Here is a 15,758-nt window from a genome sequence, read left to right as displayed (position 1 = left end):
GGTGTTTCCAAAGCCAAGTACTCTTTTAACTACACGACATCTCTCGTCACCTGGTGTTTCTTGGTGCATTTCAAATGAAAACAGGAAAAATGCTGTGATCTTTTGATGGTTTTAATGCACCTTCATTTACACGATGGGAAACAGAGACTAAATACCAGGTTCAACTTAAGCCTACCAGGTGTTTGAAATGTTAAGTACCTATCTGCTGAAACTCAGGGATAGTTCATGGAATGGCTGAGGATTGGAGTGAAAGAAAGACGTGAAATCTCTGAAATCCACCCAAGTCCCTTGGCATTCCCTACTTGTAGGAGACTGTGCACCAGGCTTGCAGAAGTGGTCCCCGGTTCTTGAGGGAGGCACTGGCAGCGAGACGATCTCCTAGCTGGCATAGAGATGTTTTGCTGCCCAGAGAGAGATCAAGCAACTGCATGTGTTAAGGAATTAAGATCGCTCGTTAGCAAGCAGGTGTAATGCTTTGGACATTAGTGGCTCAACAGGGTGGGCGTTGAGCCTGTAGGGAAAGAGCGTGTAGCGATTGTTAAGCACAATAGCACCCATTATACAACAGGTGTGGGCCCCTCACACCTGTTGTATGATGCTTCAATAAAAGACCATGACAAAGGTTGCTCGGGGCTCTCCCTGCACCTGTGGGAAGCCCCCCTCTTGCAGGCATGAACCTTCAATCTGCCGTCCGGCTGTTTTTATTCACATGGTGACAGGGTGCCCCAGCGGGCAGTGACACCTACTGACATTGAACTTTCTCATTTCAGGGGAACACTTAAGAATCTGTCCTCAGGAATATACATGCTGCACCACAGAAATGGAAGACAAGTTAAGCCAACAAAGCAAACTTGAGTTTGAAAACCTTGTGGAGGAGACAAGTCATTTTGTGCGCACCACGTTTGTATCCAGGCACAAGAAATTTGATGGTAAGTGAAATTGTTTCCATGTCACTTTGTTATAGGCAAACGTTTCCATGAGAATCTTGGTGTTGCATGAAAAATATTTTTTTTTAAGAGAGAGCTTTTCTTTTCCATTTATACATTTCTAGCATGGTCTATTTTTGAAAGAATAGCATGAGCTTTCTTGACAGTATGTTATTTCTATAGTAATATCTTAGAAAAACTTGAGTTAACATTTGTGCACTGCCTGTGAAATTTATTCTCAAGATTTACCTCGATTTTTCATTGTCAGAGAGATTCTAATTCAGGTTTTGTTGCACCATAGCTTGTCTTTACTTTTCGTGTAGGCATAGTCTTTAAAAATTTTTGTGGAATTGTTTCCATGTCACTTTGCTATAGGCATAACAAAGAATTATTTGAAATATAGCATCACTTTTAAATGGACAGCCTTGTTTTGAATGCCAATGGCATGGATGCCTTTATTTTATAATTTATCATTGCAGCAACAACGTAGCACATTTTATACTGCAGTTGTGCATTCTCAAAAAAGGCTTATGCCCTCTTTTTGATACCCTGATTATAAGCAATCAACTTCATTCCTATATTATGGTGTTTAAACAAACATTCTTATATTAAAAAGCCCAAAGAACAACAGCAATGATTACTAGGATATTTGCATTGGATTACCTTATCAGACCCTCAGAAAAATATCCAAAAGCAATCTGACTTTTTAAAACCAATATCAATAATGATAACAATAAAGTTAATGTTTTTAGATGGCATGTTGACTTTGATGCTCTAAGAAATTAATGTACCTTACTCTGATTTCCTATAAACCAGACTTAAAAATGTAGTGAGCCTTCTTTGGGCCCTGTGGGTCATAGGAAGTTGCTCCACAGCAACAGCAGCTGGTGATCATTTCCTTTGCTCTATAGTCAATATACAGCAGAGGTACTTTAGAAAGACGTGCCTACATTTTCTTTTCTTTTCCCCTTTTTCTTTTCTCTTTTCTGTGCAGTAAGTAAAATGTTCTACTTCATTTCTGCTTTTAACTATTATAGCAGCACCAATTTCTTTCATATCAGTTTTTCAAGTTATAGCAGGTCCTGCCAGGGTTTCCATGATGATGTGCCATTTTCCATGGAAGTGAGGGGACTTCATCTTTTCTACAAGTATGTTTCAACATCTTCACATTCTTTTTCTACCTCTTCCCCTGTGTATAACTTTACACATGGATGTTTATGAAAATTTTTATTTAGCAGTGATGTTGGGAACGTTGTTTCCTTAAGTGCAGCCAAGGAGGGCTTGGGGGCTACCCAATAACTGATTACGAATCCGGTGACATTCAGGAGCCTCTGAAAGGGCTCTGTGTTTGAGGGACTGTAATCTATCACTTCAGATCAAGGCAAATGGAGGCATGTTGTCGTTTCTCACAGAAAGCAGATAAGAGTGATCAGCTGCTCCCGGTTTCTACCTTTGTTTTTGGAAACCACTCTCGTGTCTGTCTTCATGACGCCGTCCTCCAAAGTGATGTTGAACAAATTCCTGGAAGATGTTCATGGTATAAAATATGTATTCTTTTTAAGAAAAACATTAAAAGTTCGGTAACTTTATAGAGTTAATTTTTTTCTAAAACAAGTAAATATGATAAGACTGAGCCAGATACATCTTATGTTATATCAGTAACTTTTAATATCTCTGGGTCTATAATTTTTAATCCCAGGTATCATTTGCCTTATTAAAGAAACTCTCCCTTTTTTCTCTCTTTTTATAGCTATATTTTAAATGATTCTAATGTACTTAGGTGTATGATGTCAATCAATTTGACAGGACATTGATTTTGATAAAATTGGATCTGACATGGGGGGTGATGAGTTCCTTAAAAATGGCACTTCACTGCAGTTGCATTAGATTGAAATGGGAACGGAATTGAGATTTTCTTTCAAAGCAGCTTTCAGCTAGACTTAAAAAAATTAAATCTGATTCTGGAGAGTTTAGCTTATTTTTGATGAGTTCAGCTATTGAAATGCTCAGTCTTAATATAATGATAAAGATATATAAATAAAAAAATCACTGTCATAGTGATTTGTCATTGGGTAGCTTCATGAAGGTCAATTACACAACTGGAGAATTTATCTTGGTGTGCGTCTAACCTGATCCCGGTAAGTCACCTTTCATGAATGATGGTGTGTTCATGTAGGTGGTTTTCCATTTTCCCCTATTTTTTAATACTTTCTCAGGACATTTTTTGAGTATTATTTGGTGTGAGCGCAAAGAATTATCTAGGATCGGTTATGGAATGTTATCCTCTAAACTTTATTTTTTGACATGACACCTTTGGAGCTGCGAAGGCCTTGGCATTTGTCGATAGCAGCTTCCTACGTGGTTGGTCGTTCGGCGTTCCTGCCGAGTTCCTCGATACGTAGTGTGCACTTGGAAGCTCTGCCTCTGCTTCCAATTTCTCAGATGTTTGACTTGCCATTCTGATTTTGGATGGCTTTGTTGGTTCCGTGTTGTTTATTATATGAAAACCCACTGCTTAAAGTCAGAAGGTGATGACTTTCTGTCCTATTTTTGTTATGTACAGCAGCAATATAAATTGCACCTGATATGTACATCTGATCCAACCCAAGCCGTATTCAGCGAGGCTGAATTCAATTTCTGTTAATAATTAGTCTCTGGTTATTGTGTTCCTTACTGCATTAGAAATGTTTTGACTCCATTTAACTTTTCATTTTGCAGCAGTGGAGACTGTTTTAAAATGTGAGATTCTAATACACTTCACCTAAAACCTGTTCTATTTATTGTCCAGCTTTCCTTGTTTGTTATTAATATTTTTGGTACTATTCAGAAGACTCAGTGTATAAAACCATGAATACTCATTGGATTTTAGGAAGTTAAACCTGAACATGTTCTTCCTCAACTTTTTAAAGTCACTAAAAAGGGCCTATAATTTTGCTCCATGACCCTAAGCCCTTGTATTTTTAGCTGACAGGCAGCGAATTGAAAAAGTATCTAATATCAATCATAGGAATTTTAATTATTTGGCAGAGAATTTTCTTTTGATAGAAATCTTTTAAAAAATGTTTTAAACATAGAATTGAAACGTTATGATGAATGTTTATACAATAGAAGTTTATATTTTTGACCCTGGAACTTCTCTCCATGAGTCTGACAAGGTATTTGTTTGTTAGCTTGTGTGTTTTTCTCCTTTCTCTGGCCAAATCTTTACCTCTGGCTTTCATTATACACGCTTAAAAGCCTCTTTGCCTTTTTGGCTGGGGCCTGGTCACTGCGAAAGTTCCCTTCGAACTGTGCAAGAATGCTCTCAATGAGATCTCTAGGCAGACCCAGCATTTCTGTTGCTCCCTGGGGATTAAAATTGTGGATGAAGATCAGCCAAGTCCACCTGGAAGAATGATACAACATGAACTCCTTATTTCTCCCCCTTCCCATCTCAGCCAGACAGCCCAGGAAGCCAAAAGTACATAAACAACATCATATAAAAATTCAGACAAAAGCAGGGTCATCCTGGTGCACTCACTCATTTTCCTGACATTTTCGTGTTTAGCGACTGTCCACCCTGTCCAACGTTCATTTGTGTCTAAATCCCCATTGCCATTATCCTTGTTGGTTTATGTGTTGGGATCCTAGAAAATGGAGAAAACACTTGGATGGTAGTAAAAGTGGTGAGGCAACAGCTGGCTCTGTTCCCTGCTTTTTATAGATGTTAGCCCTGTTTATTTGAAGTAAACTCAATCCAAAGTCGCCCCCAGATACCAAGAGGCAGGGTCAGGATTCCATCCCAGGATGAGCATTTCTGGATCGTTGCTCTCAGCCCCCTCCACCCCATAATATCTCCAGTGCTTTCCAATTCCCAATGTGCTGGCATCTCACAGTTAACTCCGTCTAAATTCCTCCACCTCCCACGGCTGTCCTGTCTCAGTTATTGTAGGGAGAAAGTGGGGAAAAAGGGGAAGGAGATATTTTTAATCCTTACGAAAAGAGAATTGCCCACTGAAATCTGGGCCAGCTGCCGAGGTGACTGGAGCCTAGAGAGGGCAAATGACTTGCCAAGTTTCCACCCCAAATGAGGAAACCTAGATTGTAACCTAACACTTAACATCGTACTTATAAATACTAATGGTATGGGGAGTTGATCTTTGAAATTACAACTAAGCTTTTATTTGTTTTAGTGACACTAGAGAACAATTATTGGTATTCTGTTAACAAGGTAATAGTGATATTGGTGGGCAAAGAATATATCTATATTTTAGGAAAAGGCAAGGAGATTGTTCTGTTGGAATCTGTCCCTTAATTAGAGGGGAGTGGGCGCTGTTGTTTTCTAAAGATATTACTGAATCAATGAAAACATTTATTCTTTTTACTTCCCAAAGCATAGTGGTTTCTATCTTGGTGTTGGCACTAACTAACTATTCTTTGAGAATGACTATGAAATATGGATTATTCAGAGACAGGAACATTTAGTGGAAGGGATATGTTAAATTTTTTTTTTTCCTTTTGGATTTATTTGAGCTAAAACTTATTCACATTTGGAGCTCCATATGAAATGTTTTGTTTAGTATGTTCTTCTTGGTCTTATTATTTTATTTTCCTTCCTGGCTTTTATTTATGTATTTTAATGATATGCATTTGTCTGGAGATTTTGGCAGCAAGTGCGTTTTTAAAAGAAGAAGAAAAAGAACCGTAATTTCTATACCCCTGAAGAGCTTTCTAGTAACACCCTCAGAATACCCTTGTGCTGAATGGGAATTCACTTCTACACAGTGGCATGATATTTTTATACTGTATCTAAGCTTGTGTTTTCTTTTAAAACATCATTTCTTATGGATATAGAGGTGACAATGATGTAATGACTTCCCTAAAATATTGGCATAATCTTCTCAGAGAATACACTTATTTGAGAAGGAAAACACTGTTAAATAGTTTTCCATGTCCTGGTAACATCTTTCATAATTCCTGTCACGTGGGTGATATTTTTTTATTTGTGTGATTTCCGCTTGAAAACATTTATTCAGAACCCAATAAATGTTTGAAACATTTATTCAGAAGATATTACTGAAAGATGATGATTAAAATATTATCATTGCCTGTCAAGGAATTTACCTTTGAGCACCAAAGACAACACAGTTGATTGTGTCCTAAAGTGGAAGTTCATTGGAAAAACACAAAAGTAATAAAGTTTTCTATTTAGAGCAGTGGTTCTCAACCTTCCTAATGCTCTGACCCTTTAAAACAGTTCCTCGTGGGATGGTGACCTCCAACTATAAAATAATTTTTGTTGCTACTTCATAACTATAATTTTGCTACTGTTATGAATCGTAATGTAAATATCTGATATGCAGGATGTATTTAGGCGACCCCTGTGAAAGGGTCCTTTGACCCTCAAAGGGGTTGCGACCCACAGGTTGAGAACCGCTGATTTAGAGGCATTGGCAAAATATTTTTCAGAAGAGCTCAAAGTTTAATACCCGTAGGCCAGTGATTCTCCACCTTTCTAATGCTGCAATGTACTTTCATTGTTAAAAGGGGTCATGACCCAGAGGTTGATAACCGTTGCCTTAGCCAGTCTCTAAAGATTGTGATAATTAAAGAAGTAGCAGGAGGAGGCAGAAAGCACCAGAGATTTTGAACGCATGTCCTCAGAGTCCTTAGGACATATTGTCATCATATTTACTATTGATCTTTCCCCATTAATGTTGATTTATTAACATTTAGTATATATCTATTATGCAAATGTGTGCATATATATATATATATATATGTTTTTTTTTTTTTTTTTGGCTGGGGCTGGGTTTAAACCTGCCACCTCCAGCATATGGGGCCGGTGCCCTACTCCTTTGAGCCACAGGCACTGCCCTCTTATGCAAATATTGTTCAAACTTTTTATTCCTTGTATTAGCCTGCCCTTGTTTTGTAATAAACAACCACACAATTTCACAGCAAAAAAACAAGAAGTGCTTATTTATTTTCATTTTAAGTTAATATGTGAGGTCATATAATTAAGTGACATTACTTTTATTTGTAAGGTGAAGTCCAAAGTTTGAATTGTTGAGTCCTTCACCCAGAAACTGTGCCCTATACACCTACGTTGTAGGTGGGAAGTTACCGAGTGCCCTCCCTTCTCCCTTCTTCTTGAATTTAATTGTATTTTTCATTCATGTAGGCCTGTAGTTGTGGATCTCCAATTTTCAGATTAGTACTGAGTACATGGGATATTTGCTTTTCCATTCTCAAGGTACTTAGGAGAATGTTCTCCAAATCTGTCCAGGTTAATACAAAAGATGCAAAGCCTCCATTGTTTTAAAGACTGAATAGTATTCGATGGTATACATATGCCATGGTTTATTAATCTGCTCACGGTCTGACGGGCACTTGGGTTGCTTCTACATCTTTGTAATTGTGAACTGAGCTGCCATAAATATTTTTTTCTTCTGGGTAGATACCTAGCAATAGGATTATGAGATCAAATGGGGGATCTACTTTTAGTTCTTTGAGAATTCTTCATATTTCTTTCCAAAAAGGCTATTTGCAGTCCCACCAATATAAGATGTACAAGTGCACCTCTCACTCTCTCTCTTCACCCCTGCCAGCATCTGCAGCTTTGTGACTTTGTGACTTGGGCGCTTCTCACTGGTGTTAGGTGATATCTCAAAGTGGTTTTGACTTGACTTTCTTTGACGATTAGGATTGATGACCAAGTGTCACGTGTTTGTTGTCCATTAGTCTGTCTCCTTGGGAAAAGGTTCTGTTCATGTCACTTTCCTGTTGATTGATGGGATTATTTGTTCTATTCTGGTTGATTTGTTTAGGTTCTTTGTATATTCTGATCATTAGCCCTTTGTCCAATTCATAACATAAGAATATCTTCTCTCATTCTGAAGGTGGTCTTTTTCCTTTGTTGATTATATCCTTAGCTGTGCAGAAGCTTTTTTAATTTGATCACGTTCCATTGATTTATTTTTGTTGTTGCTGCACTTGCCAATAGGGTCGTCTTCATGAATTTTTCCAAGGCTAATATTGTGAAGAGTTTTTCCCACACTTTCTTCTATGGTTTTAATCATTTCATGTGTTATATTTGAAGCTTTCATCCAGCATGAAAACCAAATCAAAGCCATAGTACTCTTCTCAGTAGCTTCGGAGAAAATGAAATACCTTGGACTATACTTAGAAAGGACTTGAAGGACTATTTTTCTTTCGTGCATCTTTGGGTTGTCTAGAGTTTGAGTGTTCTGTTTAACTAGGCTTAATTCTAAACTATGAATTTGGTCTTGTCCATTCTACATGTATCTTTTTCTTTTCTTTTTTTTATTTGTAGAGACAGAGTCTCACTTTATGGCCCTCGGATAGAGTGCCGTGGCGTCACACGGCTCACAGCAACCTCTAACTCTTGGGCTTATGCGATTCTCTTGCCTCAGCCTCCGAGCAGCTGGGACTACAGGCGCCTGCCACAACAGCCGGCTATTTTTTTGTTGCAGTTTGGCCGGGGCTGGGTTTGAACCCGCCATCCTCCGCATATGGGGCCGGCGCCCTACTCACTGAGCCACAGGCGCCACCCGATGTATCTTTTTCTTTTGGGAGCTGCCCTTGTGGAGTGTGGAGACTCTAAGATAGACAGATGGAGTCAGGGTGCCCTTAAAGCCTACACAGCATGCAATCTTCCCAGCCTCCACAGGCCAAAGCAAATCTCATGGCAATTCTCAACATCGGTGGGAGAGGAGATTATACTATTCCCGGGGAGGTGGAGGTAGAAGAAAGTGAATACTTTTTTATCCTACTTTATCATGGCCTTCAGAGAACAACTCTTGCCTCTTCCCAAATACTGTTTCACTTACTACATTGCTTTGTTTTAAAAGAATTTCCTAGAAATTCAAGAGCAATAATTATTTTCTAAATAAAGTACAGTTAGTCAGACATACCTGTTATACCACCCATTTCCTAACTTAAGAACAGATACATACAGAACCACAGAAACACACACGCAGACATGCAAACACACACACCCACACTTCTATGAGGCCTTTAAATTACTGATGCCCTAACTCATTGTACAGAACAGAGGCAACTCTAATTCATAAGGGTTGTGATGCCATCCTGGGAACAATAATGCCTCCTGTATGTCTGCTGGGCTACCAACTCAGTGACATGCCTCTTGAAATCAGAATGTGCAAAACTAAGCTAGACATTACAGAATAACTATTTCTGTAACTAGAAATTACATAAAAAGTTTCACTGGCATTGGAATAGAAGCTGTCAATTTTCCCAAAGGGCAGAACTTCCAAAAATAAAACTCAGTTAATGAGGGATTGGTCTTTGATAGAACTAGTAAGCAGCTTTACAAATCACAAATACCTTATATTTGTACAGTGATAAAGACAGTCCATGGTAGGATTATGAGATCAAATGGGGGGGGGTGTCTATTTTTCGAAATTTGAGGATTGAAATGCAGTGCATGTTAAACCCAGAACTTTGTATAAGTGCAGTTTGACTCTTTTCCGTCCCCCTCACTCTCTCATTCCCTTTCTTTGGACATTGACAGATCCTTTAAAACTAGGATGCACACAGCTCATCAGTAGCTCTGTGGCTTCTGTGATGGACTACCAATCTTGTCCTAACATTTAGCCCCCTCCCACACACCTCAAAGTAACTTAAATTATAGTATGCTTCCAGTATAGTTGTAGTATTATCATCATATTCTCACCAATTCCCTTGCATGGTGGCTTAGCTGAGCAGCTGTTTCACAGACAAGCCAATTTCTTTTAAGTATTGCTCTATCAGACTCTGAAACCAGCCCTACCAGAAGGGTTCTTGGTCATGAATGTTAATGAGCAGACAAGTATCTATTCTCTGACAGAGGTTCACTAATCCTTTGAGTACGTATGGGTAAGTTACGGGAGAAATCTTATTTAAGTTAAATTGATCTGCCACTGAATAGAGAAAACTGATTTTCTTATTTTAATGAAAAGCAAGAAAAATATTTAATGGGGGTGTAAATTAGAGCTCCCTGGAAATCTTTTTGTCTTCTGCCCTGAGAACACAGTAGCTCTGTGTGGACTGGTTTGACTGCAGAACTTGCGTGAAGCCAATAAAGGCCTTGTTTCCAGGTTTGGTCTGAAGTGAAGTGGAAGAGAGAGAAGTCACCTATTTTCTGAGATTTGCTATCAATAGAGGCTTGATTTTCCTTAATGACAAGAAAGTGGAATAAAAAACATTCTTTCCTCCTCTACTAAGCCAATATAAGAAATATAAGATTACCCTTTTCAAACAAATAAGATGATAAAGCTATAAGAATAATGTGTGTGATTTTAGGATGCTAACATTCAGAAGAAAATGATGCAGGTGAATCTTTATCTGAGATGTCATAACCATGTCCCAGTTGAGTCCTTTAGATGGGCGGCTAGAAGAAATAACAAGGGCAGAAAAGTGATCATTTCTGAAGCTTGGTGATGTGTCCATGGGGGGTTATTAGAATATTCTTGTTTTCCTGGCTTCTGAATGTCTGTAATAAGACTTTTCTAAAAAGACAGTGTGCACTTGAGCATATGTAGCATTAAAGATTTCCAGACTGTGAATTAATTCTAGATGCAGAACAATGTCAGCTGGTATTACTAGTCCCGGTTATTTTATTTTATTATTATTATTATTTTTGTGTGTGTGTAAATCAACAGTAAATTACACAGACCACATATTTTCAAATTGCAAAGATGAATACAATTCAATGATTTTAACTTCATGATTCCACACGAAATTTTCTTTTTGTTTTGTTGGAAATGACATCTCTAGTTTGTCTATGTGAAAAAGTCTGTTAAATTGAGTCTTTAAGTGAGTCTTAAATTTAGATCTCACTGTTAAGTATAAATAAAAATGCTAACTTCTGTTCAGGAGACAAATGGACACTAAAGTAAGCAAAATATTCAAATTTTGGCAAGATTCTGAAGGCAGTGTACACTGTATACTATAAAAGCTTTACAAATAGCATTTCTATATCACTCAGTAGTTACTCAGTGCTTTTTGATTAGATTACCAGTTTACCTAAGGAAATAAAAGACCTTTCCAGGTAGAACTACAAGTAATGGAGAAAGGAAATCAGAGAGAATGAAAACAAATGGAAAAATATATCACACTCATAGCTTGGCAGAATCAACACTGCTAAAATGTGTATACTACCCAAAGTGATCTACAGATCAATGTGATAAATAAAAGAACCATAAAAGAGCTAGAATAGCCAAAGCAACCATAAGCAAAAAGGACAGGTTGGAAAGCCTCGCTTTACCAGACTTCAAGATACACATCAAAGCTATAGTAACAAAAACAGCATGGTACTGGCACAAAACAGAGACATGGATAAGTGGATCAGAACAGAAAACCCGAATATGCAAGGTCAGAAAATTAAGTTTGCAAACTTATCCTAGAAAAAGTGCTACTATATCCTTCATTGCTGAAGTCACTATGGCCACCTTTGAAGGACTCTCCTTGGCCATCTGGCAACCATAGTGATTTCAGTAATGAGGTTTGTAACACTTTTTTTAGGATTACTTCCTGAACTTAATTATGAGCCCTTGTAAAATCATCTTCATATTGCTTTCTGATCTTTCATAAGATAGACAAGAACATTCACAGGGGGAACAATCCTTATTCAATAAATAGTGTTGGGAAAATTGGATAGCCATATGTAGAAAATTGAACAGGACCCACACCTCTTACCACCAAAATATTAGTTCATGATGGATAACAGACTTAAATGTAAGACATGAAACTATAAAAATTCTGGATGAAAATGTTGGAAAAACTCTTATGGGCATTTGCATTGGCAAAGGATTTATGAAGAAGACCCCAGAGGCAATCACACCAACAACAAAAATTAACAAATGGGCCCTGATCAAATTTAAAAGCTGCTTCATGGTGAAAAAAACAATAGGGAAAAAACGACAACCTACACAATGGGTGAAAATATTTGCATGCTATATAAGGAGCTGATGAGCAGAGTGTATAAAAAAAAAAATCAAACCCCATAAAAAATTGGGCAAATGACATGAGCAGAAACTCTTCAAAAGAAGATAGACTAATAGCCAATAAACACATGAAAAATTCTTACTATCTCTAATAATCAGGGAAATGCAAATCAAAACCACAATGAGATGTTACCTAACTCCAGTGAGAATGTTTTTTAGCATAAAAATCCCCAAACAACAGATGCTGGTGTGGATTCCAAGACAAAAAAACGTACACACTGTTGATGGGACTGTACTAGTACAACCTCTATGGATAGTAGAATGTAGACAGCTCAAAAAACTAAAAGTAGACCTATCATTTGATCCAGCAATCCCACCCTTGGGTATCCCTCTCAAAAAAGTCACCTTCTCAAAAAGATGCAGGCCCTGAAATATTTATAGCAGCACAATTCATAGTCACAAAGGTTTGGATTCACCCGAGTACCCTTCAATACATGAACGTATTAATAGGACGTGGTATATGTATGGCTTGAGTACTGCTCAGCCATACACAAAAGGCAAACTAAGACCTTTCGTAGGAACTTGGATGGAACTGGAGACTATATCATTCTATGTGAAGTATTAGAGGAATGGAAAAACAAACACCACTTGTACTCACTATTAAATTGAAACTAATCAATCAACACCCAGGTGCACATTTGGTGGTAAAACTCGATGGAAAGCAAGCAGCTGCACGAGGCAGAAAGGGAGAGGTAAATTCACACCTAATGGGTACAGTGCACACTGTCCAGATGATGGGCACACTGAACACTTGGACTCAAACTGTAAAAAAGGAATTCATGTATCTGAAACATTTGTACCCCGATATTATTCCAAAATGAAATAAATTACCCAAATCAATGTAAGTTCTCAGAGTTTGGTTCATTGGCAAATGCAAAGGAAGAAATAGCTTGCCTGAGCAATTGGTCTGCTGTGCTTCTAAGTATTCCATTAGACAAGAATAATATCCAGAACCCAAAAGTGTACAAAGAATCAGTAAAAATAATTCTGCAAGGTCCACAGCACCCAGACAGATTTAAAGAAAAGTCACCCATTACAGTTTCAGACTGTGTCATTTATTATTCTTTCAAAAGGCGTGTTATATTCATTAGATGGGGAAATATTCTTGGGAGGCCTCTATAGAGTTTTATATGGTCTTCACAGTTTCTTCCCTACCGACTGGTTCCATTGAATATAAACAACTTGAAAATGAAAAGCAAACTTTGAAGTAAGATAGCAAGAAATTGGGGCTCTAAGGCCTTTGAATATTTGAAGAAATTGTACTTTTACACTTATTTTTTATTTCTAAAAAAAATCTTTGCATATTTTTCTCCTTTTAAAATAATAGTACAATAGTCATTACAGGCTTTAATGCTCCCCAGCTTCCTCCCTCCCTCCCTGTCATGCTTATATGGTTGACACCTTATCATTTTCACTTATTTAGTGTTCTTTTAATAGTATTCTCTTTAAAAATATGATCCATTGTATAGTCCCCATTGAAATCTAAGCTCATTACGTTTAGGGATTAGGTCTCCTATTTCTATTTTATCTTCCTAAACCTGACTTAATATGGAGCACATTTAATAATGCTGCCAAGTTGTCTGACGATGGTACCAACTTGTGCCGACCCAAGGGCACAGCCAGGTTAGACGAATTACTTATGTTCCTGTAATAATTATGACAGAAGAAAATAGAAAGCCTTGAATTCTAGTTATCTATTAACTCGTAGGGTCCATAAACCTAGCAAGTCATATTTAATATACGCAGCATTTGTTCCAGTGGATTTAATGGAACTCATTTTAAATTCCCAGGAGAAAGATGGTCTTTACAGAGAGGAAAGCAAAAAGAGAGAGGCCTGGGGCGTTAGAAAACAGCACAGATGTGTTCTCTGTCACACATATACATGCACACATGTGAGGAAGGAGAGCTTAAAATGCACAGGAGGATCAGTTAGTACACAGATGACCGATTCACAACCAGAGATTACGATTCTTTAGTCCGGATGGGACTCAGAAACCTTTTTCTTGCATAAGCATCCCACATTTCTAGAGCTAGAGATCTTGGTGTCACCACATTCACCACTGGGGTAAGTGGAGTGAAGAGGTTAGTTTTCAGGACACAGAGGCATAGAGATTTGACAGGTTTTTGAGTCATCCAATAACAAGTCTCCATTGTATAGGTGGCATTTAAGTGCTTGATGGCCAGATTTTTATACATTAAACAGATAAGCTTTTTTTTTCTTTTGATTTTAATAGCAAATTACATCTGAGATCAATAATTCATTTTATCTTTTTCAGATTGATATAGTTCTTTTAATAGAAATGTTTTATGTGTGAATTACCCAATTATTTTCTTTTTCTTTTGCATTTACTAGTTCATAGGATGTAACACACTTGTTTTTCACTATCTATAAAATACCTTTTACTTTCTGGGTTCCTTTTTGGCTAGGATGATTTTATTTTTTATTTTATTTATTTATTTTTATTTTTTATGATCATCTACTTTTTACTGGCATAGGCAACATAGGTAGAGATATCTTTTTACTTATATGTGCATTCAGAAACATCCTAGAAAGAACAAATAACAAAGCTTTTAACAGAGTGAGTGGGATGGGAAGATGAATCTACCTTTTCTGTATTTATTTTCTTTTTCTAAACAGCACATATGTTTATTTATTTATTTTTTCTTTTTTTTTTATTAAATCATAGCTGTATACATTGATATGATCATGGGCATCATTCACTAGCTTCACAGACCATTTACCAAGTTTCACATATACCCTTGTAAGATGCACTGCAGGTGTAATCCCACCAATCCCCTTCCCTCTACCCACCTCCCCCTCCCTCCCCTCCCTTTCCCCTTCCCCCTAGTCTTAGGTTATAACTGGGTTATAGCTTTCATGTGAAAGCCATAAATTAGTTTCATAGTAGGGCTGAGTGCATTGGGTACTTTTTCTTCCATTCTTGAGATACTTTACTAAGAAGAGTATGTTCCAGCTCCATCCATGTAAACATGAAAGAGGTAAAGTCTCCATCTTTCTTTAAGGCTGCATAATATTCCATGGTGTACATATACCACAATTTATTAATCCATTCATGGATCGATGGGCACTTGGGCTTCTTCCATGACTTAGCAATTATGAATTGGGCTGGGCTAGGATGATTTTAAAGCCAAGTAGTTTTGTTTTTTAGTAGCATATCCTGTTTCAAAAGTAACATATCCTTATTGTAGAAAACTTGGATAATTTAACTTTAATATATTAAAGGATTTGAAATGATTCTAAATTGATGCCAAACTGTGAGGGGGGAGACAAGATAAATTCCCAAACAACTGATCTCTGAGGAAACTGGGGTAAGAATATGACAATTATTAATACCTGGTTTCTCATGAAACCTTATGCAAATAGCTTCCAAAAAATAAAATACTTTGGGACTCTTAATTCTTGTGTTTAATAGTCTATAATTATAAAATGAAAAGTTGAATTCAGCTTCTTTATGAGGAAGGTTTCCTATTTTGTGGGGATAATACTCATCAGCCTACACATACTTTATAAGTTTTTGTCAGTACAACTTTGGACTGTTTTTTTTTTTTCATGATTGAATTGATGTCTTTATTTAATGTACAAGTAGGTGCCTATGATATGTTAACATAGTTCTGAAAATTTGGGTGATGTAATAAATGATGATGTGTATTTAAAAACAGGTCAAGGGAGTAATTCCTCCCAGGAAGTAAGGATTTAAGGAAAGCAGAGATTTAAGGAAAATAGCAACATATAATGTGAACAATTTTAAAGTTTTCTTTGACTATCAGTTCGGCGTGTACTGACTTTTTTGTTCATTTTATC

At 37.2% G+C, this 15,758-nt stretch overlaps 1 protein-coding gene across 1 annotated transcript in view; it reads left to right on the top strand.

Moving 5' to 3' along the window:
* GPC6 (glypican 6) overlaps positions 1-15,758 on the top strand; it is a 1,175,593-nt gene that overhangs the window by 311,362 nt on the left and 848,473 nt on the right. The window contains exon 2 of the mRNA XM_053563821.1: positions 771-929. Within this exon, the coding sequence (XP_053419796.1) occupies positions 771-929 (159 nt within the window). The remainder of the gene's footprint in view (positions 1-770; positions 930-15,758) is intronic.

The sequence above is a fragment of the Nycticebus coucang genome, chromosome 15, assembly GCF_027406575.1.
Source record: "Nycticebus coucang isolate mNycCou1 chromosome 15, mNycCou1.pri, whole genome shotgun sequence".
Taxonomy (NCBI): Eukaryota; Metazoa; Chordata; class Mammalia; order Primates; family Lorisidae; genus Nycticebus; species Nycticebus coucang.
Note: the sequence above shows the minus strand (reverse complement) of the source record. Positions and strands in the feature narration are given on the sequence as shown.